A 26,612-nucleotide genomic window follows, 5' to 3' on the forward strand; every position below is an offset into this window, starting at 1 on the left:
TTAGTATTAATTATTGACCCGATAAGAATATCATATAATTTCTAATTCATGTTTTTTTTTTTTTTATTACCTTTTACAGATCTGTCTACTGGGCTTTGTTGTGGCGGAAAACACGTCGACGGATGACACTTCAAGAATTTCTCACACAGACAACAGCTTGGAGGTTGATACCGTGGCACAGGTAAGCAAAACGAAGACTCGCATCTTAAATTAAAAAAATATCAATGTTCAAACGAAAAGTTTAAAAGGCATTTTTCACGGTTGAGATAGGTCGACGGAACCGGTGAAGAAAAATACCGGGAGTAAGAGGACCGCGCACGCCGAGAGGCGTGAAATTTCTCGTGTCAAGAAATAAGTCAAAGCAATGCGGCTAGAGCATCTCGTCTTTTGAATTTATTCACAAGACTGAAACGCACTGTGATGAAAATTAAGGACAGAATCTGCGAGATGCGCGCAAAACAAAAGCAATGAAAAATAAATAAAAAGATGACGAATATATAACACAAGTTGAAATTAAGTTTAAGCACCTGGCGCAAAATCGTCGAGGATGAATGATGACGGGGTGAGCTTTAAGTTCCGAATTTCAAAAATTTCGAAACCGCCTGATAACGAATCATTTAGTGACCAAGCTTGAAGTAAAGAAATCAAACTTTTGAGAAACAACAAAGTTTCGAATTGTCGGAAACTCGGCGACTCAAAGTTCCGAGATGCAAGATTCCGATAACTAAAGTTGCGACAGAGCAAAGTTCCGAAAAGTAACGTTCCGATAGAGTAAAATTCCGAAAGTCAAAATGTACCTACTGATACAGCTTGGTTTACTCATCGAATTGGTGTGAAACATCGAAAATATCAGGATTCCGAACGTAAAAATATGGAAAATCCAAAACAAACGAAGATCAAAGTCGTGAAATTTCACCGAGCCAGAAATTCACAGAAATGAAAATCTTCGATCATTCGGTATTTCGATGTTTCAGCTATTTAAATTTTCTCATTTTCGCACTTTCGCAATTTTTCCATTTCGAAACTGTGCACTTCCTAAATTTTGAGCGTCGGTTTTCGGATCATTCGAAACTTTGATGTTTCCTCAAAGTTTGATTTCTTTACTTTAACCTTCGACACTAAGTAATTCAGAATTTGGCGCTCTCGGTACGTTTCAAATTCGGAATTTCCAGCCCGTCCCATTACAACGTTCTCTAGGGTTGGTATGCATGGGGTCGTATAACATCTACAGCATGTACGTGCAAAGAGCACCGCCGAGTTGCAGGTATACATCGAAAAAGAAGGGGTGGATTTAGAGGTTGGTAAAAGAGGTTCGCTTCACTGCCCGCAAGGCGTGCACACAGCAAGCCAACTCAAATCTTCCTCCGAGTGGTGAGCTGCATTCTAAAGTGTCGCCTCAAGAAAAACCGAGGTGATTGTGAGGATTGGATAGTCGATGCGGTCGGTCGGTCGGGATCCCGCAAAACGCGATGCTGCGCTTCTCACGCCAATTAGTTTTTCACCATTCGCAAAGTGAGATGTCGAGACACCTCCACGTTTCTCGTCCTCTCTCAGTATATTTTCACCCGAGAATAAGCCGCGGGGGGTGAAAACAATTCTCTCCGTTTCTCCCTTCCGCAATTTTTTTCTCCATTTTATTACCGCACGCTTCATTCAATTTTCCCTCATTTTATTTGCGACTCTCTTGTGTTCCGCCACGTTCGGGAAACGTTTACCCGCTTTTTCGCCCGCGTGGAAAATTCGCTCCTTGATCTCATCGTTGCTCGACGACTCGTTCTTCCGTCCTATATGTACAAGACCATACGTGCTCATCGCAGTTGAGGTATTATTCGACGGATATTCCCAACCAAACGAGAATCTCGGTGAGAATATTCAACACTTCGCGACGAGATAAAAATCTGAATAAAATCAATCATAACCAAGTCGATAAGGTAATTCGTTTTGAATAATAATAATGCCAAGAAGTTCTTAATAAATTCTTTGAAAAAACATTTGTGTTACAAATCTCTATTGAGAATTTTTTTACTTTATTTGAAATGAATTCATTGATTCTTCTGAATACTTGTGAATTTTTTTGGAATTTACCACGGTTTTGAATAATTCCGTTTTCCACACTTTTCTGACGCTCTATTTATAAAACTATTCGTTCCATGCCTCTGAAACTTCTTCAGCGTAATGGTTAACCATTTACGAAAACCTATACAAAATTTCAGGACTCTCGAACCACTTTAACATCGCCGAAGATTCCAAAAAAATTCATAGATATTCAGAAGAACCAATGAATTCATTTTGTATGATGTAAAAAAAAATTTTACTAGTGATTCGTTAAATAAATTTTTGTTTAAACAATTTATCGACAACTTTTCGGTGTGATTATTAATTCAAAACGAATCATCTTATCAACTTGGTTACGATTGGTGTCCTTCAGTTTTTTTTGTCTCATCGCGGAGTGTTCAATATTCTCACCGAGATTCACTTCTAGTTGGGAATATCCGTCGAATAGTACCTTAAACTTCACTTCCGAACGATTCTCCATGTCGAAATTCTATACGAAGAATTATTTTCAGCTTCACGAGGTAAACTTTACCGAGGCGATTCCTCGGATACACTCAGGTACATTCGTAATGTCCGACAGACGAATCTGAGGAGTCGTCATCCTCGGATATCGAGGAGAAGGGCCCTTGGCCTTTCAAACACAGATAATTGGTTTGTTACGTTCAATTATATTATACGGACAAGAGATCGCTGCTTCGAGCTGCCGGTATCAAAAGACTCTTTCACGTTGTTACTCTCGTTATACTTCTGCAGATATTGCGGAGAATCGCGGCGCAGGGTCACGAGGATAATGCTCTGTGTGTATAGGTATACGAACAAAAATGTATTATCGGTTTCCAAACAGAGAGAGAGAGAGAGAGAGAGTCGGGATTCGATACTGGCATTAAATATGTAGTGGAATAGGAACCCGAGTCCACTTTTGTATTCATTTATTTAAATGTAACCTTATTGCGTATATGTATACATTTTCGCAGAGCCGATAGAATGATATAATGACGTGTAGTGGCGCGAGGAGGGGAGCGAGGGAATGAATTTCGTTGTAACTCGCAGTTTCGAATCCGTCGTGGGTAGAAAAATCAAAAAGTCAAACTGTGATCGCACGCAATTCGATTCGACGTTTCGCTCGCATGTTTCATGAAGAAATGGCGGAATAAACGTAAAACGGAACCAGCGTTCCTTTCACGATTTCACGGCGAATATTTTATATACCGATAAGTAACTAGAGTCGGAAAAAATGGTAGGGAAACAGAGATTTTTTTATTCTCTCAAATCTTCAAACGGTCACGCGGAAGCATAAAATTTTGTAAAATCATTCGGAGCACACACAAGGGGGGAGGGCGAGGCGGTCGTCGGGTAGATAAACTTTCTTCTTTTCTCTTTCAGGGTTTCACCGGCAGCCGAGAAACGGGGGGGGGAAGCTAATGGACATACAATAAAAATACGTCATGGTTTTCCAAGAATTCTTATTCTTCGAAGACAAACGACATTTGGATACTCGAAAAGCTAGCCTGGCTTTCCTCTCCGCGGTTCACTTCCATTCCATTCCATTCCATTCGATCCCCGTTCTCCTGGCATCTAAAGCCTTCGCAAAGTTACTTATGCATCTAGGCTTACGTATCCATACACACACGCCTAGGTACATATGTTCTCATCGAAATAACTCACGAGATCGCGATACTTGCCTGTGAAAAATATCGAACCTAATTCGCGCCGATCACGAAATTGCACCGACATTTTTTTAAAACGAAACCTAGACGTGCTCTCAAATTTATTTCCACCCTGGTCATCGTTCAGGTGTTGTACACGATATCCCGCGGTGCAGGGAACGTATAGGTACCGGAGGCACCGAGCTAGTAAATCACGCCGATCGATTCGGAAGAAGAGGTGGAGAGCTGGACCGACGAATTTTTCACGAGCTTGGTGCATTAGGTGCAGTTACCAGCCGCGGCATCGCCTCATTAACCGACAACCTTTTTTTTTTCTTGAACTCGCTGGAAGTTCTCATCGGCTAAAGAGAACTATAATTATATAAAAGCTACGTTGTAATTCACGGAATATTGAGTATTCGATATTGCTCGAAATAAACCGATGATTAGAAGGAAGGGGAGAAACATAGAATTTTTCGTTCGGCTGCGCTTTCAACGAGGCGGGGTTGAAGTTCCAAATTTGAAAAGTTCCGAAAGCGCCTAATTCCGAATTATTTGGTCGCAAAGCTTGAAGTAAAGAAATCAAACTTTTCGGAAACAACAAAGCTTTGAATGATCGGAAACCCGACGGATCAAAGATCCGAAATGCAAGATTCCAAGAATTCAAGTTCCGATAGAGCGAAATTCCGACAAATAAAGCTTCGATTGAGTAAAATTCCGAAAATTGAAATATACTCACACAGCGTAGTTTACTCGACTAGTGGGTGCAAGGAATTGGAAAAACCGAAAATCAGAACGACCACGATTTCGAACGTAAAAATGTCGAGGATCCCGAAGAAAGGAAGATGAAAGCGGTGAAATTTTACCAAGTCAAAAATTCATGGAACTGAAAATCTTGAATCATTCGGAACTTTGATGGTTCAATTTTTTTAACTTTACTCCATCTCGCACTTTCGGAGCTTTGAGCGTCGGGCTTCGGACCATTCGAGACTTTGATGCTTCGTCAAAGTTTGATTTCTGTACTGTAAGTTTTGCGATCAAAAAATTCGAAATTTGACGCTTTCGTAACTTTTCAAATTCAAAACTTTACCTCCGCCCCCTGTCGACGATAGTCAAGCCGACCTCACAGGCCCTCCGGTTTTCGGGGCAGACGTCGCGGCGTTGATTGACTTCGATTGGATATCGAGCCCTGCCGGATTATAAGTTACAGGCAGGCGGTGAGACAGCTATGACGTTCGACGCGTCGAAACTCTCCCCCCTTCCGTGTACACGCAGAGTTAAACAGGAAGAACGACGGGTTTCCGTTCCTCTTTCTCCGTCGTCGGGCAAACTTTTCCACAGCGTTGAGAGAAATCGATCCGACCGATCGATCGAGGCACGTATGTCTTTGACATCGCGCTCGCGGCGAACAGAAAAGTGCGTGACGTAGTGTTAGGGTCGTTAGCTCGGTTAGCTGGTTCGAGTTTCACCCATTTCGGGGCTTTTCACCCCGCTCTTGGTGCCCGAAGTCGCGGCGCGTATCGTCCAGGTGCGCCTAATGTTCCTTCTTCTTCGAACTGTTCCCGACCCCCTGCCTATTACGATCCGTTCCTCGTCCAGCTTGCGCAGAACGTACTGACATTTCGTTCTCTCCGTTTCATGCGAAAATGCACAATCATTTTGCCTCCCTTTGTCATACTTTGCCTGATAAAGTAAGCATTTCAGTCCGACTAAGTAAGTTTTGTACGAAAGTGGTGGTTATAAATGGCAAGTTTTGTTGCAATATTTTAAATTTCTCTAGATTGAAAATACCCGAGTGAATTCAGCGTTGTGAAATCAAGTCGGGGCGAAGCGCGTCAGGGGAAAAGTTGCATTATAAACTTGGGGTTGCTGCGGAGGTATACGTATAATACATCTTACAGATACGAAACGAGTCAAGGACTGTCTTGGTCAATTAATTCATGAATTACTTTATAAGTGTGTAATAAAGCAATGGATATAGCTGAACACAGTCCGTCGGAGCGCGGAAACAGCTGGAAGTGAAAAGTTTCTGCGGGGCAGGCGATTCAAGCGAGCGAAGTATATTTTTCTAACTAAACTGAAAGTTGGTGGCTGATATGCAGGTTCATGCTTTTCCTTATTTGACTCGAAATTTTTTCTTTTTCTTCTTTTTCTCTCCACATATTCCTTAGTTGTTATAGTGAAGACGAATCTTGAATAAGTAGGTCAAATAAGAACGCAGTGATTTTTTTCAACGTTTTGCCTCTTCGTACGTCCCCCCTCAGGGAATTTTGTTCCATTGAAACCGAAGGTAAGGCATTTTTCTGTCAAATTCGAATATGCAAGCATAATGTTGGAAATCGATATAAAGTATGAAGTAACTGACCATATTTATAATATAAGAGTCACGTATATGGTCAGTTACTTCATACTTTATACCGATTTCTGACATTACGCTTGTATTCTGAGATTTGACAAAAAAATGTTTTGCCTTCCGTTACAACGGAATAAAAGTCCCTGCGGCCGGAACATCGGAAAAAATTACTTCGTTATTATTTGACCTACTTATCCGAGATTCGTTTTGACAATTACACTTTGAGGTCAAGACTTCCTTCGTCCTTAGTTCTTGTAACATAGGTGGTCAAAATCTGACCAAGTTTGAATAGGTAAAAAGAGATATTTTTCGCGTTTTTGTACGTATTTTTCAACACTTCTCGAGGACGCGGAAGTTCGCGAAAAGCGGAAGCGGGGATAATCGATTGTAGAAGTAGCGAAGGTGACCCGCTCCCGCATATTGCGTGGATTGCAAGTGTGACGGGAGGCTAAACTGTGTTTCTGCGGTTTCCCCCAGGGATAATTGGCAGCAAGTCTCGTCGTCACGGTTATGACCGACACTTTATTAGGGTGAAACCAGGATCCCCTACCGTATTACAAGGGAAATAAAATACGAGGAATCGATTTGAGGTCCCGCGTTACGCGTCACAGTTTCCCGTAAACGTTTCGCAGGATGAAATATCGTCTCTGAACGATGAAATTACACGTATATAGGGATCGAGGTCGAAGCAGGGTGGCGAAGGACTGCCAATTTTATACAATGAGTATAAAATTTAATTATTTCACGAAATTTTCGACCCTATACCCAGTTTGCCAAAGGCTAATAAGAAAATATCTCGACACGGATGTTTTCCATTACCTGTAAGAAATATTTCGAATCTCCAGGGGTGAGAAAATTTGACTAGTTAAAATTGGCGGGAAAAATGGCTTGTATTTTTTATCAAGTCCTCCCACTGCAGCCCCCTCCCCCCCTACTCGTCAACTTCATTCTCGCTCACTCACTCGACCCTTTCCATCCCCCTAAAGGCCTATCGCCGTCTTCTCCGAGGGTGTACGTGCCTCGACAATAACCTAGAGTATCTAGCAGGCCTCAAGAACACTTCTTCCTCCCAGGGTTAAGCCCGAGTTCCGTCCACCTAGCATTTTTCACCGCTTTTAGTTCGGCTTGCAGACAGTCGACGAGTCGGGTATTCGTCTTATTACCGATACGGCAGAAAAATCCTCGTCAATGTTTTCAGGAACAATAAAATTTGCCGGTGAAAAATTAATTAATCCCTAGGTTCAAAAATTAAATCGGCATAGCCGATGCAATTTAATCGTACCAAATACGCGAAACGAGAGGGAAATAATGACGAGGAAAAGTATAATCCAACTCCTCGATTAACCCCCGTAGTAGAATCCGGGGGCTCCGTTTAACCGCTTCTTCCTTTCGCAAATCTGTGTTCAAATGCTGTGTAATTTTCCTTCAAGTATATCTTTCGGTGGTTCGTGACGTGATCAAGGGGGATTCCGGGAAAAGAGGCCTCGCCCCCCGGCCGCTAAGGGGTTCGGGGTCCTCCGGCTCCCTGGGGAAGACTCGCGACGCGGTGCGTGCGGAAGACAGTTTCTCGGACAAATCGGTATACGCGGAGGTTCCGTACGACTAATAACGATTCAATTCCTAAGCCGAATGGCAAGGAACTGTAATAGACCGAATCCGGGACCTTTTCCCGTTACGTGAGATACATGCTTAGCGGATTGCAGCACGCAATGAGAGAGAAAGAAAATGGAATCCTCACCTCAGATTCTTACTCGAAACGTCGTCGTCGCGAAAAAGAGAAAAACGTTTTTAAAGAGAAGACGAAAATTGGATATTTTTCGTCTTTTCGACGCAAGTTCCACGACAAAATCATTTATTAAAATATGCTATCGGTATCACGAGCCAAAAGCTACTGTGAACGTGAATTGAATTGAATAAGGAATGAAATTCGCGACTTTCAGTATTTTCAGTCTAGTTTTCCCCCTCGACATAACGATCGAGGAAATGCTGCGCGCGTTTTTTTTTTTTTTTTTTTGAATATCTTTGAATATTTAAAACGTCACGTGTCCGCGATCATGGTTTTCGAACGATATAACTGAGAAGGGCTCTATATATACATACATACATACATACATAAACACGCGCGCACACACACGCGTATATGTGTATATATATATATAGGTATATTAATGAGATTCCGTGAAGAGGAATTGAATTGAAGGAAAAAATCCTCCAGGCTCGTCCCCGCATATTGACGAATAATCGGGTTGTCAAGTGAATTTCAAGAGCCGTAGGTATAATAGAATGAACGAGGGTTGAAAAAAATGTTGGAACTAACTTTGACGACGAGAAGTGGCGGGTACTTGCGCGTATAGGCGGGAGTAAGTCTTGAATTCGGACAAAACCTCGGGATTGACTTGGACACTCCCGGGGTGCTCGAGGACCTTAGGGACAAAGGGTGAAGAGGTGGTTTGAGAACCGCTGTTAAACCAGGCAATCCTGAGCGAAGTGTGACTGACATGTAATAATCCCCGTCCACCGCCCCACGCCGCTGTGCCATTGCACCCCGTCCCAAATCTGGAATTAAAGCCGCATTGATTCAGTTCCCGACTCAACTCGGCTTACAAATTAGCTCGGGGATCAAATTAATTTTTTACAAAGGCCGCGACCCCCCCCCCCCCCCCCCCCCCCCTCCCCCGAGAACCCCTTTGCTGATCGAGCCAAGTTGAATTATTCGATAGCCTTGCTTTTTCTTTTCATCCTGTTTCCCAGTTTCAAACCGCGGAACGAGTATCTTGATTTCCTGTTCTTTTTTAAAGTGACCATACAAAACAAACGTAAAGAAGAAAGAAAATAAGATAAAATATTACGGCGCGTCTGTCTACAATCCAACTCTCGGCATCTCTTCAAATTCAATTAACCCTTTGACGGCCAAGCCTCTTTTCCGTTGAAAAAAAAAATCATTTTTCTCAATAAAAGTGATTGCAAAAATACACTTTTTAAAAATAGAGTTTTTCAATTTGCATGCCTACATAAAAAGTATCTCAAATGAAAGAGTACAGTGAAAACTATTTTCACAATGGGTTAATATTTTTCAAATTATTTCACGACTTTTTAATTGTACCTAATTGAAGAAGATATTTAAATAAAATAGCCGTTTCGTCATTCTAGCAAATATGGAAGTCCCAATACTGCTTTAGGTATAGGACGATTGAATTTTCCCCCTTTATATATGTATATTATTACATATAAATATTCTTTGTACAGCTGAGAGTTTCTTAAAGTTATTTTGTTCCTCATTTCTCTGGGATTCATATTGCACGCGAATACCTTTTATAACATGAAATATAGATCGCGTACGCGTATTATAGGTGTTGTATACACTTACGTACACGTCGTGAATAAAGGACAGGGTGAGTGAGAGACGAGGAGAAATGATCGCGGACGGCGGCGGCGGCGGAAAGACGCGGTGTTGATCGTTGAGAATTGCGATCGTGCAGTAAAAATATCCCGGCGAACAAACTGTCGAGCGACACGCGAGAACGAGGATTGAGAAACGTACGGGGACGAAAATTGTACGATCGAAGGGATGCCAACGTGTGACGATAAATCGTAACATGGTAGGTATGAGGGGGCGGAGGACAGAGGAGGAGGAGGAGGAGGAGGACGAGGACTCGGCGTTAAGAGATCATCGCGTCTTGATTTTATCACCTCTGTATCGATGAGGAGAGAAATAAATATAAAACGAGGAGCAAAAATCAAACCACGCGCGGTGCCGTGGACGTAAACCGTTTGTCTTGTGACTATAAACTTTCTCGCTGCACTTATACCTACCTACCTACTTTTATTATATACAAATCTCGGTTTAACAGCTAGCTGATACACGAGAGGCAAAGCAGACGGGGAGAAATCTTTTTAAAAACTCGTTCGAGCGCCGCGCATCTATTCTTTATTATTAGTATATCTGTATGTGTAATAACGTACATACATTCGAGGGGTTTCGAAATGTTCCGGAAGACGAGGCTGCATAAAAGCGGAGGATGCGGAGGAAATAAATCATAAGAATCGGAAAAGAAATGTTTCTCACAATTTAAAATTTCACGATGTTGTGGGTGCCCACGACTTCTTCTCCTCCTCGTCCTTCGGGCATCTCTTCGACTCCGATAATGAAGTCCGTGCCCGACTCGTATATCACGGGGTAATATAACGTCAAACATCATCGAAGTGCGTAAACCTGTAAAAAGCGATAAGTGCTGGATAATACAGAGAAAGACGAGAAAGAGAGAGAGAGAGAGAGAGAGAGAGACAGGGAGAAAAAAATAAATAAAATTTAAGTAGAATAAGGTGGAGAATGAGAAAGGGGGAGGGATGGAGGGGGACAAAATCGATGGTAATCATAAACTTAAATTTTATAGCCCTTATCTGCGGATATCAAAGGGTCGGTGAATCACCTCGGCGTTAAAAAGAGGGGGTGGGAAAAAGTGAGGCGATGCCCAGGGAGAAATCGTCGGGGGGAAAAGCGGTTTTACAGCCCCATAAACGGCTTCGGTCCAAGAATCGTCTCTCGTATTTAACGCACACTTGACCGCCCTCCGACAATGCCGCGGTGTGTCCTGCAGAGCGCTGCGACACGACGCAGGGATGAAAATTTGTATTCTATACGAGCTACGTGTGCAGCAGCGGCAGAAGCAGGTAACGCGACGGAGTTGCGCCCCTCGAACCCCGCGGTGGTAGAATAACACAGCTCGACAAAAAAAAAAGGGGGGATTTAAAAATAATAAATAAGATTCGATGTCAACGACCTTAAGAGTTAGCGTAGTTTTTCTAAATTGGCTCGAGTTATTTATTTCATCGACATTCTCGTGTATGACTCGAAAAGGCAATATTTAGATGAAAAATTCGAATTTTGTTTAATATCTAAAGCTTGTCAAAAAAACACTGCAATGAAAATTTGTTTACAACAAGAAGAAGGCCGCAGTTCCATTTCGCAAGGAATTATCGACAAGTATTTGTCCGAGCAGGGGGTAAAAAAAACAAAATTAACAGAAATGAAAATGAAGTTACAGTAGAATAACCGAATGCAGGCTGGACCGGAGAAATTCTCGCAGACGCTTCGCGTAGACAGAGAAAAATTCACGAAATGGGGTGCTGGCCTCAGAGTTAGAAGGGAATGGAGGCTGGGCCTGGCGGGGATAGTTGATTTCGTCCAATATGGGGTTGGACAAGCGTAGAATAGCAAAACGTGGCTGGGAGTGAGTATTGTTTTTTTTTTCTCCGCTTTTTCATTCCCATCGCACCCTCACCTCTTTGTAATTTAACGTATAAGGGTGGATTTATAAAATGCCGAGCACATCGAGGCGATACTTTATCAGATACCATTGAATTCTACCGCTAAATCTCCCAGTACTTCTGTACCTTTTTTTGTTTTTATGTTTCTCCTTCACCTTCCCCGTGTCGAAGGAAGATCGCGTGATGTACCTTATATACTTTCGTAATAATCGATTACTCGCAAACTCGCGGAGTGGTCTAAATATCTGTACATTTTTCGAGTGACGGTCGCAAAAAATCCCCAGACGCATGCAGAGTTATTTTCAGTATCTCTGTAAGAATTTTCAAACTGAATGAATACGTCGGGAACCGAGAGGAGGAACTGGAAAAAGTTGTAAAAAATAGCGTCAACGTTTTATCAGATTTCCGGCTGCTTTGACTGAAGTGTCGGAAGAGGTTCGTTTGAAACACAGGCTTTGAAGCCTGGAAAAACAGATGCCAAATGTACACCGAATGCAGTGCGGGGTATGTGACCAATATACTCGCGAATGTATATGGATAGGTAGATATTGGCTCGAACCGGGAGGATTTCAATCGCAGAGTCAGATAGGAATCTCAGAGACAGACCCAAAGTGGTCCAGGTCTCCATTAGCAAAGAGAGTGTCTGTCTCCCCGGCTGTTGCTTTCAATAATTTGCGAGTCTAATGTTCTCTTCGCGCGGTGAAGATCCGATTGGTTGTCTCCCAGGCCTGCAGGGAGGAAGACAAATTCTCAGGGCGTTTGCCTCGGAGGCGCCTCGAATATAGGTGGTGGACGTATAGCTCTATACGTTTGCTGGGTTGAACGCGGTGTCGCGAAGAAGAAGAAGAAGAAAAGGAAGAAGACGAAGTGATGCGCGGAGGCGAAAGGAGAAGGCGGAAGTCGCGGTATACGTATACCGGCGGCGTTTGAATAATGCAGGTTTGCAATCCTGCTTAAAACTGATCGGAAAATCGCCCTCCTTCCCCTCCTATCGCCGCCTACAGATCCTAAGTGAAGGAACCAAGATTGATTTTAGATTGGGTGAGAATTGGGATGTATATTCAGTAACCAGTCGAAACTCGGTTGCCGCGGAATCTCTCACCTTTACCCCAAATTATTACCAGCAAAATATTCGCGGTGGGGAACAGCGTCGCAGTTCGTTCGCCGCAGGGCGAAAAGGAAATATGCAGAAGAATACAGGAGAAGCCGAGGAGACAAGAATTGCCAATATTTTTTTTTCTTTTTCTTTTCGTTTTTAAATATCGCGATATGCACGGTGCTGAAGAGATATTATGCGTCGCAATAGGGTGGTCCTTACTTACGGTGTTGACGAATTTTTTTCGTCCCACTCTCCAAATCGACTTCAAATAATTCAAAAACAATTGCGTGGTTTTTCAGATTTTTGCATCAAGTGTTAAATAGTTCGCTTTACAATCGAAGTTTCTTATGGAAATGACACGGGGAAAACTTTTTTTTAAGTATATATTTTATTGTAAGAGTAATAATGTTTCGAAAAATCTGTAATTGCGAAGTTTTAGTGGGCATTAGTGGTACTATCTAAAAAAAAATAAAGAAAATACACACCATCATACCAGGCAATCTGGACGAATTGCGCTTCCTCTAAATAAAAAAAGGTCAGATGTCAAGGGTGTGCAACTCGTATAGATTTACTGGCATGATGAGGTGTATCTTTTTTTCACATAGTAGCACTAATGCCGATTAAAGCCTCGCAGTTGCAGATTTTTCGGAACATTATTACTTTTACTATAAAATATATAATGAGAGTAAAATTTTTTCCCATGTTATTTCCATAAGAAACTTTGATCACAATGCGTACTATCTTCGAGTTGATGTAAAAATCTGAAAAAACTAGCCAATTGTTTTTGATTTATTTGAAGTCGATTTGGGGAGTGGGGTGGAAAAAATCCGTCAACATTCGAAATGAGGACCACCCTAGCGTGACGTGTACAGATATTCAATGGACTTAGTCTAATTGTAAGTACCATTCGAAATTGATACCAACTATCGAGATGCTGAAAGAGCTTGTGGGGTTGCGGCAAAGTCCCAAATCACTATACGCTATTGGCGTTCAAGTTAAGCGCAAATAGCAACGTGTCCTCAAGTGAAATGTGGCGATCATTACGATTCCAGGGATGCAAAGGAACCGATTGAAAAGTAGAGACTCGCTTCTTGTAACCATCGGAGATATTTTAAGGGCGTCTGTCGTAGTCTTAATCTAAATATGGTGCTGACCGGGAATATTGACCCCTAAATGGAGCTTCATTTATTTTTCAGCAACCGAATTAAGACAGGAAAATAGAGAACAGCGGATTAACGCAACGTGTACCGAAGGCACGATTCAATATTTTGGGGAAGATTTTTTGTCCGTCGAAAAAACTAATCACGCGAAAAGATAAATAAACAAGAAGTCGGGTTAGTAGGAGGTAGGACTTAACGACTCCCTGGGTGCGGGTTGCGAAAAGGTTTAGGGGATAGAACAAAGCAATGCGCGTAGTCGCTGAGAGAAAGTAGGAATAAAAATAAAGCAGAGAGAAATGGTAGAAAAAGGAAAAAAGAAGAACTATAAATTTTAGTCTCGTTAAAAGTTGGCGGTGTCGACGAAGGTAACGAGGGTTCGTCGTCGTGGCACGTGTAAGCCTACGTGGGGCAATATAGCCTGATGGGTGTATCTATTCCCCCTTCCCACACACATGGAAGGACGATGTGCGACTCGCGTATCGTACACGGTGCCCCCGTAAAGTAAGCGTCGTTCGCGGAACCCCGTAAAGCTCCAGATATTTTACCCGAACTTTTTGAAAAAATCTGGATACGAGCACCGCTTTCTTTTTCTTCAACCATCCTCAAAAGTGCATCCCGATCGCCAAACTACACCGGCTGAGTCGCTAGACAACCTTGCCGAGCTTGTTGACCTTGGTAATGGATTCAAACTCCGGATACAACCTGTAATTTTTTCATGTTTACTCGGGTATAGAGAACGCATGTATACTTTGCAGGGGATACACGCGTGAAGGTAGTAAGAAGGCAGTGGGGTAAATGGGTGGGAAAGTCAGAAAAGACGTGTCATAGGTTGTAGGTACGGGGTTCGGTGACAACGAACCGGCACGTTTGCGAGATTTTTCACTTAGCGAGCAGTTAGCGACGTCAAACCTCCGTCAGCTGGCATATTAGGACTTAAGACCCCCCCCCCCCCCCATCCATCTTTCACGCCCCAAGGTTCCAGGACTTCCTCCTCCTCCTTCTCCTCGGTCTCCTTCCCCGTTCCCGTCGTCGGCATTCGCCACCCCTGCAAGCCTCCTTCATCTACGGGCCTGCTGGGTGTTCGGTATGTCTATTAAATATGCAACCGTCCGACGTCAGTCAGTACGAGGGTTTGGTAGTGAATTATTGAGCTTTGGCATGTCTCGTATCTAACCCCGTTCGTCCTCCTCCCCATGGCGAGTTTCAAATCCCCTTGGGGCTGAATCCGCTCATGCAAGGTCATTCGTCGACCTGAGGCTTCTCATCATTTCTTTCGCAATTCATGTTCCAGGGTATCAATTGGGGCGAATGGTCTCCGTGGTCGAAGTGGTCGGTCTGTTCAAGGTGAGATTAAAACGAATCTAACGAAGCTCGTTTCTACCTTTCGTTCATCTTTCGTCGCCGAATCCATCGCCTAAATCGCAATACTATTACAGATACTGCGGTGGCGGTATAATACGTCAACAGAGGAGATGCCGCAGGCCGCCTTGTAGAGGACGTTCCGTTCGTTACAAGATGTGCAACGTCGAGGTGAGTACCGTGACACCGTAAAATCACTTAATTCATTGCCAAGTAATCGTGACCGCGAATTTATGCGTAAAGAAAACGTTACGGATATTCATATTTCTCGTCAAGATCGTAGTGGACGGATTGGATATTCTTTCGGAACAGTAAACTAGTTCAAGTACATAAAAACGGGTTACGATCTTGCTTATAAGCCATAATTTTACAAGGTATCCCAACGAAATGAAAAAGATGAGCCCCTGTATATTATGTAAGCTGTGTATGTATATCACGTTTAAGAATTTTTACACCTCGGGCTCTACCGAAATTCGTCCCGGATGCAGAATGTAGGTCAGGCCACCTGCAGCAAGCGCATTGCACACTCTCCGGAGGTTTGTGCTAGCGGGAATACCTCTGTACGTTGGATAGAATCAGGGATATGACAAATACCGCACGATATATTCCTCTATTATTCTATGTACGTGTACAAGGTACTCCGTTTGGTGGCTATCAAAATTTGCAAAACATATTGTACGCGGGTACACTTTCATCCGTTTTCACAAGCATCTATGCCAAGAGGGAGGGGGGGGGGGGGGGAGGTACAACTCGGATGTGTAAGGTCATACCTATTTTTGGAAGTTTGTTTTTAAAGAAAATGAACACACTTGAAGCAATTTGAGTTTGAAGGCTCTATTATTTATAGTTTTACGATTATTTTAGATTTTTTTCATGCAAATTAATAAAAAAAATGGCGGCACAGCGCATATAAGTAGCGAACGACTCCGAATTCGAGGGCTTTTGCGGTGGCGCATCTCTTGGCACATAGGAGAATTTGTTTGGATTAAAAACATCTTTTCGGGTTCAAGCTGGTAGCCCAAATGTTGAAAAAAAAAAATTGAAATCAAAGGAATCTGCGCCATCGGATTAAAAACGCGATTGTTCGCTACTTGCATGTGCCGTGCCGTCATTTTGTTATTAATTTCAATGAAAAAATTCTAAACATTCTTGAAACTATAGACAATAAAACCCCGAAACTCGTATCGTACCCGGTGTTTTAATTTTCATTAAAAAAAAATCCTAAAAATAGGTACGATTTCAGACCGACCGAGCTCAAGCGATCCGTACACTTTTTACAATCAACGAATGGATTGGCAGGGCATGACTCGAACCTCACGGGCGAACCGTCGCGTCGTCTGCCGAGTTACAGAGAATCATGAATTCTGACGTCTTACCGTATCGATCGGCCAATCAGCGGGCACGAAATTCTCTGATTGAACTGTACACCGACTATTGACGACGGGAATGGGTATACTGTACGTCAACGGCACGCATTTCGCGTATAACGCGAAGGCAGTCACCGCATTGTTCCTCCGCTCTACAAACCCGCGCGACGCTCACTCACGTAGATAGTACACGACCACCTTTACATATAACGTACCTATGCATTAATATTTGCGTTATTACCAGGCTCGGCTAAACTCCACAGCACCGAGTGGCAACTCGCTAATTGCTAAATTTATATATATACCTATATACCGACATGCCTATACCAGCTGAGTAATACGCCTGGGCGAATATCAACGCACGCCATGCCTCGCGCGGAATCCCTTGGGTAAATTATAAATTGGGAAGTTGATAATAACGAGAGCGATTATACGTATATCTACTCCGACTGCGATTCAACTCGTATAACAGAGAATTCAAATTTCCAGCATGGACGTGAACATTGTCTTCCCTTTCACGATTGCCTACAGGTATCCGGGATTAGACCACTTGTACGTCGACAGGCAAGCCCTTGTATCGTTGAATCACGTCCATCCTTCTTTCTCTCTCGATTTTCGTCTGATAGGCAATTTTCTCCGGTCTGGGCGAACGTCGTCGTCCCGACCGATCTTTGAACTTTTTATTACGTCACATCCAATATATATCCTCCTCTCCCACCCTCCGTAGGCCAGCGATTGACCGAAACGTCAGAAGATCGGCAACTTCTCAGAATATCGCACGACTACAATTCCGATTGCCGATCGATCCATAATTCCGCCTGATGGGATGGATCGACAAATGTCCGACGACTCCCTCGACAAACTTCTATATAAACTATCCGTAGAGCCAAGGTTGCGAGAGAGGCGGCAGGCGGCGTCTTTATCGCGATGATAACCGGAAAATTTTGACGTCTTTCAGCTTTCATGTTCCGATCGCGACATACATACAGGTACATGGTAAGTACCAAGAGTTGGATATATTTACTTAATACGGAGATGAAGCATCGGAGAGGAGCGGGGTAACTGTTGTAGTTCGCCGTCGTATCAGAATAGCGTTATACGGCTTCGAGTAGTACAGAAGCATGGGTGATGGTGGCTTACAAATCCGCGAATTAACTGGAAACTAAGTTTTCCCGCACAAGTAGCCCGGAAATTAATTGTCCAAAGTTAGTCAACTACGAGAAAGCCCTGAATTACGGTCTTGCCCACCTGTCGGTAGCGACAATAATTTACCTTCTCGCCTATAAATTCCGGGCTGAAAATCCACCAGGATTGCCGATTTATGGGCCGCGTTTTGCCACCCGCCAAGGTTAAGCGACGTATAGCTTTCCCGGATCAGCTCCCTTCTGCAGCCTTAATTATGAGGCGCCTGCACAGTGGCTCCAAACCCGGGTGGTGGGTTACAGGTTATATCGTGCGCCTACGTACGTCATACCTATACCAACACACTTTTGAGCCGCAGTTTTGAACTCGTAGGTCGTAAGTCGAGAACCAATTACCTACATCGCGGTGCAGAGACTGGAGACTAGAGGTGGCGGATAATTTGCATAAAGCAATTGGACAACTTCTTAGCTCTCGCGGCATACCGCACGTCTATTTTGCAGTTTCTCGTCTCCGCTGCAGCGCGAAGCGAGTATACGTGTGGAACCGACCATCAGAGGGCTGTAAGAAACGTGGACGACAAAATGCGAGAACTGACTCACGATCAGAGTTGTCTTCGATCAATGATAAACGGTTTAACACCACACCTGCAGATCCAATCGTCCCTGCTCTCCGCTAAAAGTTCTTAATTAGCTCATGCACTTTTTGTCCACGTCCCAGGTTCTAGTTGATTATTGCAGAAGACGGGGGACCCGGTGAATTGGTATTGCGATAGAAAAGACGGATCTGCAAACTTGATATACATTATAGGTACAGGAGAGGATCTGACAAAATGGATTCCTTAACGAAAACGTACTTTTTAAGGAATTTCAAGATAGCAATTTGTTTTTTGGTCCAACAATAATTTTTAGCACACGGGTCCCATTTCACCCGATCATCGACTTTGACCATCTCGGGACGAATGCAATTTTAATCAGGTTTTTTTCGAGATTCCTCTCCTATCGATATGCAAGAACAAAACGTTGAAGAGCTGCCTTGACGGTCCATTGACGAGGTGATAATCAAATTTTTGTTTGCCGACGGTTCCGGGTCTGCAAACTTCGGGCTTGCTCGTCAGACGCGGAGGGCAATTAACTGGGAAACGTTTCTCGTTACAAGTTCCGGGATTGCTGGATATCCCCCACGCAGAGGAGGGTCTAGCATAGAAATGCCCTTCGCAAAATTTCGGGAACACTGATCGGATTTGCGATCCTTCGTTGCCTCTGACATCCCGGGGTTAACGTGCGAAAGGGACGCGTTTGCCACCAGACGAGAGGCGAGAGAAGCGAAAAGGAGGGAAGAAACGAGACGGAGTGAACGCGGGAGGAAGGGGTAGGGGGGGGGGAGGTCAGAGGAGAGGAGAGTTTCTCGCCAGCGGTGGCAGCGAGTGTGCAAACTTTTCTAATCACCCAGGACGAAACCCGCTTGTTGTTAAACATTTGCCACCGCGTTAATTCGCTAATTAGGTAATAAGTTTGTTCTAATTTGTTTACTCGATTATACAATTCTGAAGCAGCTCCGCCGTTGCGATATACCACAGCCGGAAAGACGACCCCTCGACCCCCGCATATCCTGCACCCGTCAGCTTGTTCGCCAACTACAATTAACAGAATTTTCTCCAACTTGCCTGCATTGTGCATAACTTTGAATACGACGGATATTCGTTCTTTTTACTTTTCTCATCTATCGTTAGTGTGAAATTTGATTTGTGTATACAAAGACGTAAGAAAAGAATGATAATTAACAAGCTTCGGTTAGGCGAAAAAAATTTTAAAATACAAAAAGCTGCTCCGCCCAAATCCCAGAAGACATTGACAGCGAACGAGGGATGGGAGGACGAATTTATATTACGGGAATATTTCGGAGAGCAGCATTCAGCAAAGAGCCTGCGTTCCTCGGTGGGAATTTATGCTCGTCCCTCCCCCGGTTCTACTCGAATTTAATTGAGCTGAAACCTCGTCAGTTCTCAGATAGGCGGACAATTAAATTCCTGAGCGATTTTCAAATATCAGGTTCAAACAACGCATCAGGAATGATACGCGAGTTATTACATAACGACGACTCTGCGTATCGAATTGCAATCAAGTCAACCTACCGCAACACCATACCGTTACGTATTGAATCAAATATTTTACACGTTATATTTTCAAACATAATTCGACCCGGAAAATATGGTTACCACACTTAATTACTCGGGACAAAATGACACCTCACAAAATGACTTCCGGAGAAATGACTGCGGTTAAACTAAACCGGAAAAATTCCCCCGGGCAAAATCCCCTTTGCATAATTTAATATTTTCACCAAGATTTTCATCAAATCTTCCAAATCGCACATTTAATCGTCAGTGCAATTTAATCAAATTAATTTTTCAAAAGCGCGGGATTTTATCATTAGCATATGCAATTACAGCAATTATCTGAAAATTAATAAATCGTTTAAATTTGTTATTCAAACTTTATGAAGTAATTATTTACCGAGAACATTCCCTCTGAAGTCATGTATTAAAAATAACTATTTCCCAAAGGCCCATTTTTTTCAGGTGCGAGGTCTAGTCATTTTTTCCGGAGTAATTAAGTGCGGCTACCAAAAATATTCAGTCTCAATTATATGGACTTAATTCATACTCGTTTCCACAACTTGAGTGAAAAAAAGTAATAATTATTATAATAATATTTTGGCCATAAAGTTCCATGCACCCCTTAGTTGTTGAAATTAGTATCCATGCACAGGCATAATTAATGCACGTAAGTACCGTGATAATTGATCGTAATCTCGTCGTAATACGGATAGACAAATGCGTCTATCAGAGAGAAGAGAGGAGTAAACTGTTTGATACAAGCCCGAGTTATCCATCTAATCTGAAACGGAACGGATTAATTTTCCAAGAGAACTCCCCGCGCTAAGGGAGCCGAAGAAAATTAGCCAAATTTCACCCGCAAACAGCTGTTCTATTTGAGGTCAGGATCCCTCGCGGTTTCCGCCACCACCCTCAACGCTCTAGATACACTTTCTACCCTTAGCTGCCCACCGGTTTGCGGCGATCCACCACCTTCGTCCCGACTCCTGTAGCCGTCGGCGGCCCACGGCTAACGCTAAGAGGCGAGAGGTCCACTAGATCAAATTTACTTGACTTTGGTATTCCATCGACGAAACGTGGTAGGGCGAAAGGGAGGAATTGATTCGGAAATTCTAAAACTGGAAAATGCATAACGTTGCATTTACTTGGTGAAATTACCATCGCAATCAGAGATGGTCGAGGTCACGATGAGCAGCAATGAGGAGAGAGGAGAGAGGAGAAAGCCATGTTCCGCGACATGGCAGCTGGTTTCTCTCGACGTCGAGTTACATCACTTCAAGAACACGAGTATATATATATATATATATGGATATGTATATATATTGTATATACAACGTCGGTAGTCACGAGTTCCGTTGTGATAACACGCCCCCCATTCCGGCGAGAGGAGCAGAGATAAAAATAAAAAAAATTGAATGCCCGTAAAATAACACGCCGCCCTTGCGGCAAGGTGTTCATTCTCTCTTGCTTCCTCTCCTCTTCTTACCTCTCGCGGAAATGGGAGAACCCCAAGTGCGATTTCCAGCTAGCAGCCCTCAACGATAACCACCAACCACGACCAACCACCGCCGATACAAACGTCACGCGGTTGTCATACCGGAGTGGGGCGGAGAGGCGGAGAATACTAAATGACGTTTGCTCTCGACGCGTTGTTCTGTACCCTCCATCGTTGTACCCTTGATTCGGTATAATCGTTTATTTCTGTATACGGTCTGCATGCAACGCGCTGGTTCAAGAGCATCTCATTGTTAGCCTGGTAGAGTGTTCGTTTTGTCTCCGGCATCGATGATAAGGTCGAAGATTCTGAAACTGGAGTCAACGACATTCTCGGTACGAATGAAACCCTGGGCGTGCATTATGGTAAAGCAAGAACTTTAGTAGCAGGATTTATGCAGGTTGCGAGTGTACGTATATAACGTATATAATTCAGAATTTCCTGCACACAGTCGAACAAAAAGGGTCAACTGTCAACTGTGTAACGTTCGCACTTCACACATTGCACTTACGATCCAATTTGCAGTACATACTTGCCTTGACCAGGGGCATAAGTTGTGGTCGGTATTGCGACGAGAATTGCAATTCTAATTATGCGGTTGCAGCAGTGTATATTATAAACTTTAGCGTTTCGTCGAATAATTTTTTCCCTCTTTGAAACGAACAAGTCGGACAACAAACCCAAAAACAAGATAAAAAATATTGAATAGAAAGAACGAGTTACCTGCGCACGCCGGATTATCGTATGGATAAAATACGTCAACTTTGACCGAGCCCACTGTCGATCCCTCCGGCATTTTGAAAGTCTCTTTTGCCTTTTCTTTTCTACTTCGCAGAACTCTCTCCTTCGGTTAGAAAAAGTAAAAGCTTCGGTAAGCAATAAACGTCAGCGAAGATTCTTGCCTGAGTCTTGTTTGCGGGGTACTGGTTATACGTTTTTTCAGGATACACACGTACATACATGCCCGGATCTCGTATGTATATTTGCATGTACAAAAGTATGGGTATACGACGCGGTACAACTAACATCATCCGGGTGAGTCTAAGACGCCATATAAGGTAGAGATATCTGCTGTTGGAATAAATGCCTACCTGTATCATAGAAAAAAAGTTAGCGGACGTATACCGCCATGCTTGCGAACGTTGGACGTTAAAGTACTTGCAATCAAATAGGTGGTCTACCTGTTTGATAAAATCCTCCGTGGTGAAAGTGTAGGACCGAAGAAATGTGGAAAACAATTCGCATTTTTAGTCTGGATGATGATTCGGGACGAATTTTCGAGTAGGGGCGGGTATCGTTTCTACACAGGCGGACAGAAATGATAAGTCATTATTTTCGACAGCCGTGTCAGAAGCAGGACGAGGGCGGAAGCGACTTTCGCGCAGAGCAGTGTTCAGCCTTTGACGAGGTGCCCTATAGTGGGAATCTTTTAAGATGGACACCTCATCACGACCCGAGTCGGCCCTGTTCGTTGATTTGCCGGGGCGAACAGAGGCGGGATGAAGACCCGGGGGACATGATCATCGGCGATAAAATTCTCCAACGAGACGACAACGTCCTCCAGGAATCGGAATCGGACGATTTCGTCGTCGTTCAGCTTGCGGAAAAGGTGGTGGACGGTACCCGATGCCGAGCGGGAACCAGCGACGTCTGCATAAACGGGGAGTGCATGGTGAGTAGCGAATGTCGATATCTATTAATTTGCCCAGCTAATTTTAAAATGGATATTTCAATTTCACAACAAAAATCCACCCGACTGGAAACTCCGACGCGAGAGAATATTCACCGTCAACTTGCCGCATGCACCTGGAAGTTGACAAAAGCGTGTTCAATTTTACTACATCGCTCCGGCATCGCACTTTCCCAAATTAGCAATCCCCCCGAATGTTTGATGTGACTCTACGGAGCTACATTAACGAAAATACTGCATAGCAGCTAGGTGAGCTTTTTTTCAGTCTGTGGGAGCGAAGCTCCTCCGCATGGTGAATGCCGCCGAGTGTTGGAGCGGGTATTTCTGTGTACGTCGCCGCGTCGCCGCGTCGGGGTCTGTCCATCTTTGGCGGTGGCTGCGGTACCGCGACACGGATATGTTCGTAGTGCTGCGGTCAGAAGGCGGAGGCCTGTCAGTGGTAGAACCTGACGCTCGTCACGGGGGATGAAGCTAATTAAACAGCTGCTATGAGCAGGCACAGGACGAGATGGTCTTTCGGAGTTGAAACGAATCGCGGATCAAGTAATACACCTTTTGCTCTAGCGGTGTGTATAGATTGTTACAAAGGCGAGGGGCGCAAAACTGAATATTACCACCTTCGTGTATCCAAACCGGCACCTCGACGCGGAAAGGTAGATTAATAAAATATACACCCAGCCGCGAATAAGGTGGAACAAAAGGAACCCTGACAATGGAAGATAATTCTGACACATAATATCTGTACATAATTTAGGTCTGACTAATTAGTAACTCAATTAGCCAAAATCTCACGGACGAAGGGTATATTTTTATTCTACTACCTATACTTGCAGAAGCGTTAAGCCCCCCTCTTGTGCCTATTTAATTGACTTCTGCTGGTTAGGATGAGATATTTAATCTTCGCGAGCTGTACACACGTAGGGCCTTCTTACGAACCCCCTGCTTCCAATCTCTCTCCTTCTTTCATCCTCTCCCTTTGGATTCTCCTGTACCTCAGCTAGTCTACATCGACGACATCAGGCCACCAGCGTAAAGTCTCAAGAGAGCGATAAAAGCTTTTGTCCGAAAAAGCTCTCAGGCGCCTTATTAGCTGCACGGCGAGGCGTAGCAGCCAACTGCCTTGTCAAGGGTAAGAGAGGTGTACCTATATCTACATTACACGTTATATACGTAGGTAGGTATAGTAAACGTTTCGATGTTCTGTCCGACTGCCAGCCGCCTATCCTTGGTCGTATCCAAATTCTCCCTCGTCTCCTGAAGATCAACTAAACTCATTTGGCTAATTGCACCATATACAGGTTGTATGCTACATTAAACGAAATTTTATACCTATATCCACGTCGTTGTGAATATTACCCCCGAAGTAGGCCGGAGGAAAATAATCGTCGAGAATAATTTGCTGACGGTAATGAGTTTTCCAAACAAAATTTCAAAAAAAAACTGTCCTAGCACCATATCTGTTGGTTCGATTTTCAAGCGAAGCGTTTTGAAAGTCAAGGAAACCATCGAGAGTAGAAACGAATGATTTCCGGGTGAAAAAGAACGAGATGAGGGGATGAAAAAGTAGCTAGCTTCGAAGGACGTATTGAAAGCTTATAGAAAGGTGTGAGCTGAGTGCGACGGAAGGACGGATGGATGTTGAAACTTTGGTTTTTCAATGAAAGGTAGAAGTCTCCGAGCTTGGATTATTAACACCGAGGTGGGCCGAGAACAGAGTCAAGGAAACGCCACGTCCATACACGACCAAATTTCCCTCTATGATATAACTACGCGTGTAGGTACGTGGTGTACGTGTAACTGGGTGGCTAGAAGAGCAGGGTACCAAGTAACCAACCAAAGAGAAACCGAAGGCGCAGTCATTAATTTCATTTCGATACAAAAGAAACAATACCTACTCCCAGGCACCAGTCAGCCTTTCATTCCTCCCACTTACCGCGATCCTCAAGGTTGCTTTTCTTCGGTATAGGTCTATATTTGCCTGCGGCAGAGCACCTCGGAGTGCTCGCAAGTACCTAGTCAATTTATCGAATAATATTGTACCCAGTCAGCTGCCGGAGTATAATAATCAAATTACATCGAGGTTTCATTGAATACCACTAAGGTTAAAATCGTGTTATTTGAAGTTCGAAATTTGTCGTAAGATGATGAAAAATTTCACCGCATACGTACAAAGCAGCTGGAAGTGCAGCGAGACGTACGATTCAAAAATCACGAGGCTATTGGAGCTATTTGGGATAGTTAACAAAAATCTATTAAAACGACGAGATAATTAATTAAGGAATTAATCAGTAGATTGCTCCCCGATTCTGTCCGTCCCGGAAGTCAGCGCGTAATATACGTGCGAGATCGTGCCATGGGAAGTGAGCTGGGGTGGAAGGGTCGAGGTTTGATGGGAACGGTGAAAGGTAACCAGGTAAAATATTCAAAGCTATCCCGGATCGCGATCCGGTGACGTTTGGTAAGCCCTGAAAAACCGTGTGTGCGAGAGAAAGTGGAAAGGGTGAAAAAAGGAAGAGGGGGAGGGGGGAAAAAATTCATGAGACAACCAAATGCACTTAATACCCAGCTAGAGCCTTTGTTCTCTCTCATATCCCGTCCTCCCGTCTCAGCGCGAGAGAGAGAGAGAGAGAGAGAGAGAGAGGGGGGGGGATTCTCTCTTCTCCGGCTCTCGGATAAGGGATGAATAATGTACTCCCTTACCCTTCAGACAAGTCCCACCTCTTCCCCATGCAACCTGAATGACAAATCAGGTTGGCCCGCCGCCGCGTCAAAGCAGAACGAGAGACTACGTGGACTCTCTTTACCGAAAGGTCGAGAGCACGATCGCCGCGGAGTATTAAGAGGAACAAGATGAAATGCGAATAAGAACGAGAGAAAGGTTTACGAAAAAATTTAGAGAAGTGGGTACCTGTGTGGGTGTGTATCTGGCCAAGAGAAATAAGAAACAAAGATAAGAGAAGAATATCAACGAATTCGAGGCTTTCCTTCCGGAACTTTGGTTTTTGTTCTTTTTTTTCTCTTCTTTTCTTTATATGCATATATGTTTTATTGCACGAGATTGGAGAATCTAATACTGGTAGCTGTATAAATATTTAAAGATATAGGATGAATATATTTTATACGAGAGAAGAAGAGGACAGAATCAAGGAAAAGGATGAAAGAAAGGGCGGGTACAGTTGGTACTGTTTAAAGTTTAAAATATCGGCCGGAGACTTTTTTGTGTGTCTTTATGTACATATTATCCACTCTCACGTATGATCGGTATATTTTTAAACGCGTGTCCCTTCGGAATTGATAAATAAGTAAAGTTTTCGCATATACGTACATCCAAGGATCAGGAAAGGGGCATCTGTAGCAGCTTTTTTTCTCTATATTTTTTCTCCCCTTCTCCGCAATCCACCCTGATCTGCCAGCTTCTTATACTTCGGGTCTCCCTGAAAGCTCCTCGTTCTCCCTGCTTTTAACCCCGACGACCAGGTGGGCCGCGTTCCCTGGGTCATACGTGACGCGATCCAATTTTCTCGTGATATCCACCTAATATAAGCGCACATACCCGCCAATACACATGTGCATGCGGATGTGGGTTGAAACGTACGTACGCAGCTGAGACACATGGTTCCAAGCTTCTTCAATAACATTATTTATTCACTCTTATTTATTTTCTCCATCTCATAAACGTATAAGCTCTTTGAAACAAGATTGACCATTTACCTACAATACGAACAGATGAAGAGACTGTCTTAAAACGATGAGCTCGTGGTTGAGATATATACATAGATATATATATATATAAGGAGGAAATGAAATGGTATATGGATGGGAAATCGAGTATCCGTTCGATGAACGATTGACGAGCGTCGA

The 26,612-nt window shown here is 43.5% G+C and overlaps 2 protein-coding genes across 11 annotated transcripts in view; one reads left to right on the plus strand and one right to left on the minus strand.

Annotated features, from left to right (window-relative positions):
- Positions 1-26,612, minus strand: part of LOC124309222 (uncharacterized) — a 112,255-nt gene that overhangs the window by 63,888 nt on the left and 21,755 nt on the right. For 3 of the 6 annotated variants that reach the window (XR_006909199.1, XM_046772644.1, XM_046772643.1), the window contains one exon: positions 10,121-10,267. The exons of 2 other annotated variants lie outside the window; for them this stretch is intronic. Coding sequence is in view for 2 of the 4 variants with exons in the window: in XM_046772644.1 (XP_046628600.1) it covers positions 10,121-10,253 (133 nt within the window). In the remaining 2 variants the exon portion in view is untranslated. Of the gene's footprint in view, positions 1-70; positions 204-10,120; positions 10,268-26,612 lie in introns of those variants that run through there. One more of the 6 variants, XR_006909201.1, reaches the window with a different exon arrangement.
- The window catches only part of LOC124309213 (protein madd-4), a 102,511-nt gene that overhangs the window by 54,893 nt on the left and 21,006 nt on the right, over positions 1-26,612 (plus strand). For 4 of the 5 annotated variants that reach the window (XR_006909198.1, XM_046772618.1, XM_046772619.1 and 1 more), the window contains exons 2-5: positions 80-181; positions 14,873-14,925; positions 15,018-15,111; positions 22,404-22,733. Coding sequence is in view for 4 of the 5 variants with exons in the window: in XM_046772618.1 (XP_046628574.1) it covers positions 80-181; positions 14,873-14,925; positions 15,018-15,111; positions 22,404-22,733 (579 nt within the window). In the remaining variant the exon portion in view is untranslated. The remainder of the gene's footprint in view (positions 1-79; positions 182-14,872; positions 14,926-15,017; positions 15,112-22,403; positions 22,734-26,612) is intronic. The other variant, XM_046772621.1, reaches the window with a different exon arrangement.

The sequence above is a fragment of the Neodiprion virginianus genome, chromosome 7 (assembly GCF_021901495.1).
Source record: "Neodiprion virginianus isolate iyNeoVirg1 chromosome 7, iyNeoVirg1.1, whole genome shotgun sequence".
Taxonomy (NCBI): domain Eukaryota; kingdom Metazoa; phylum Arthropoda; class Insecta; order Hymenoptera; family Diprionidae; genus Neodiprion; species Neodiprion virginianus.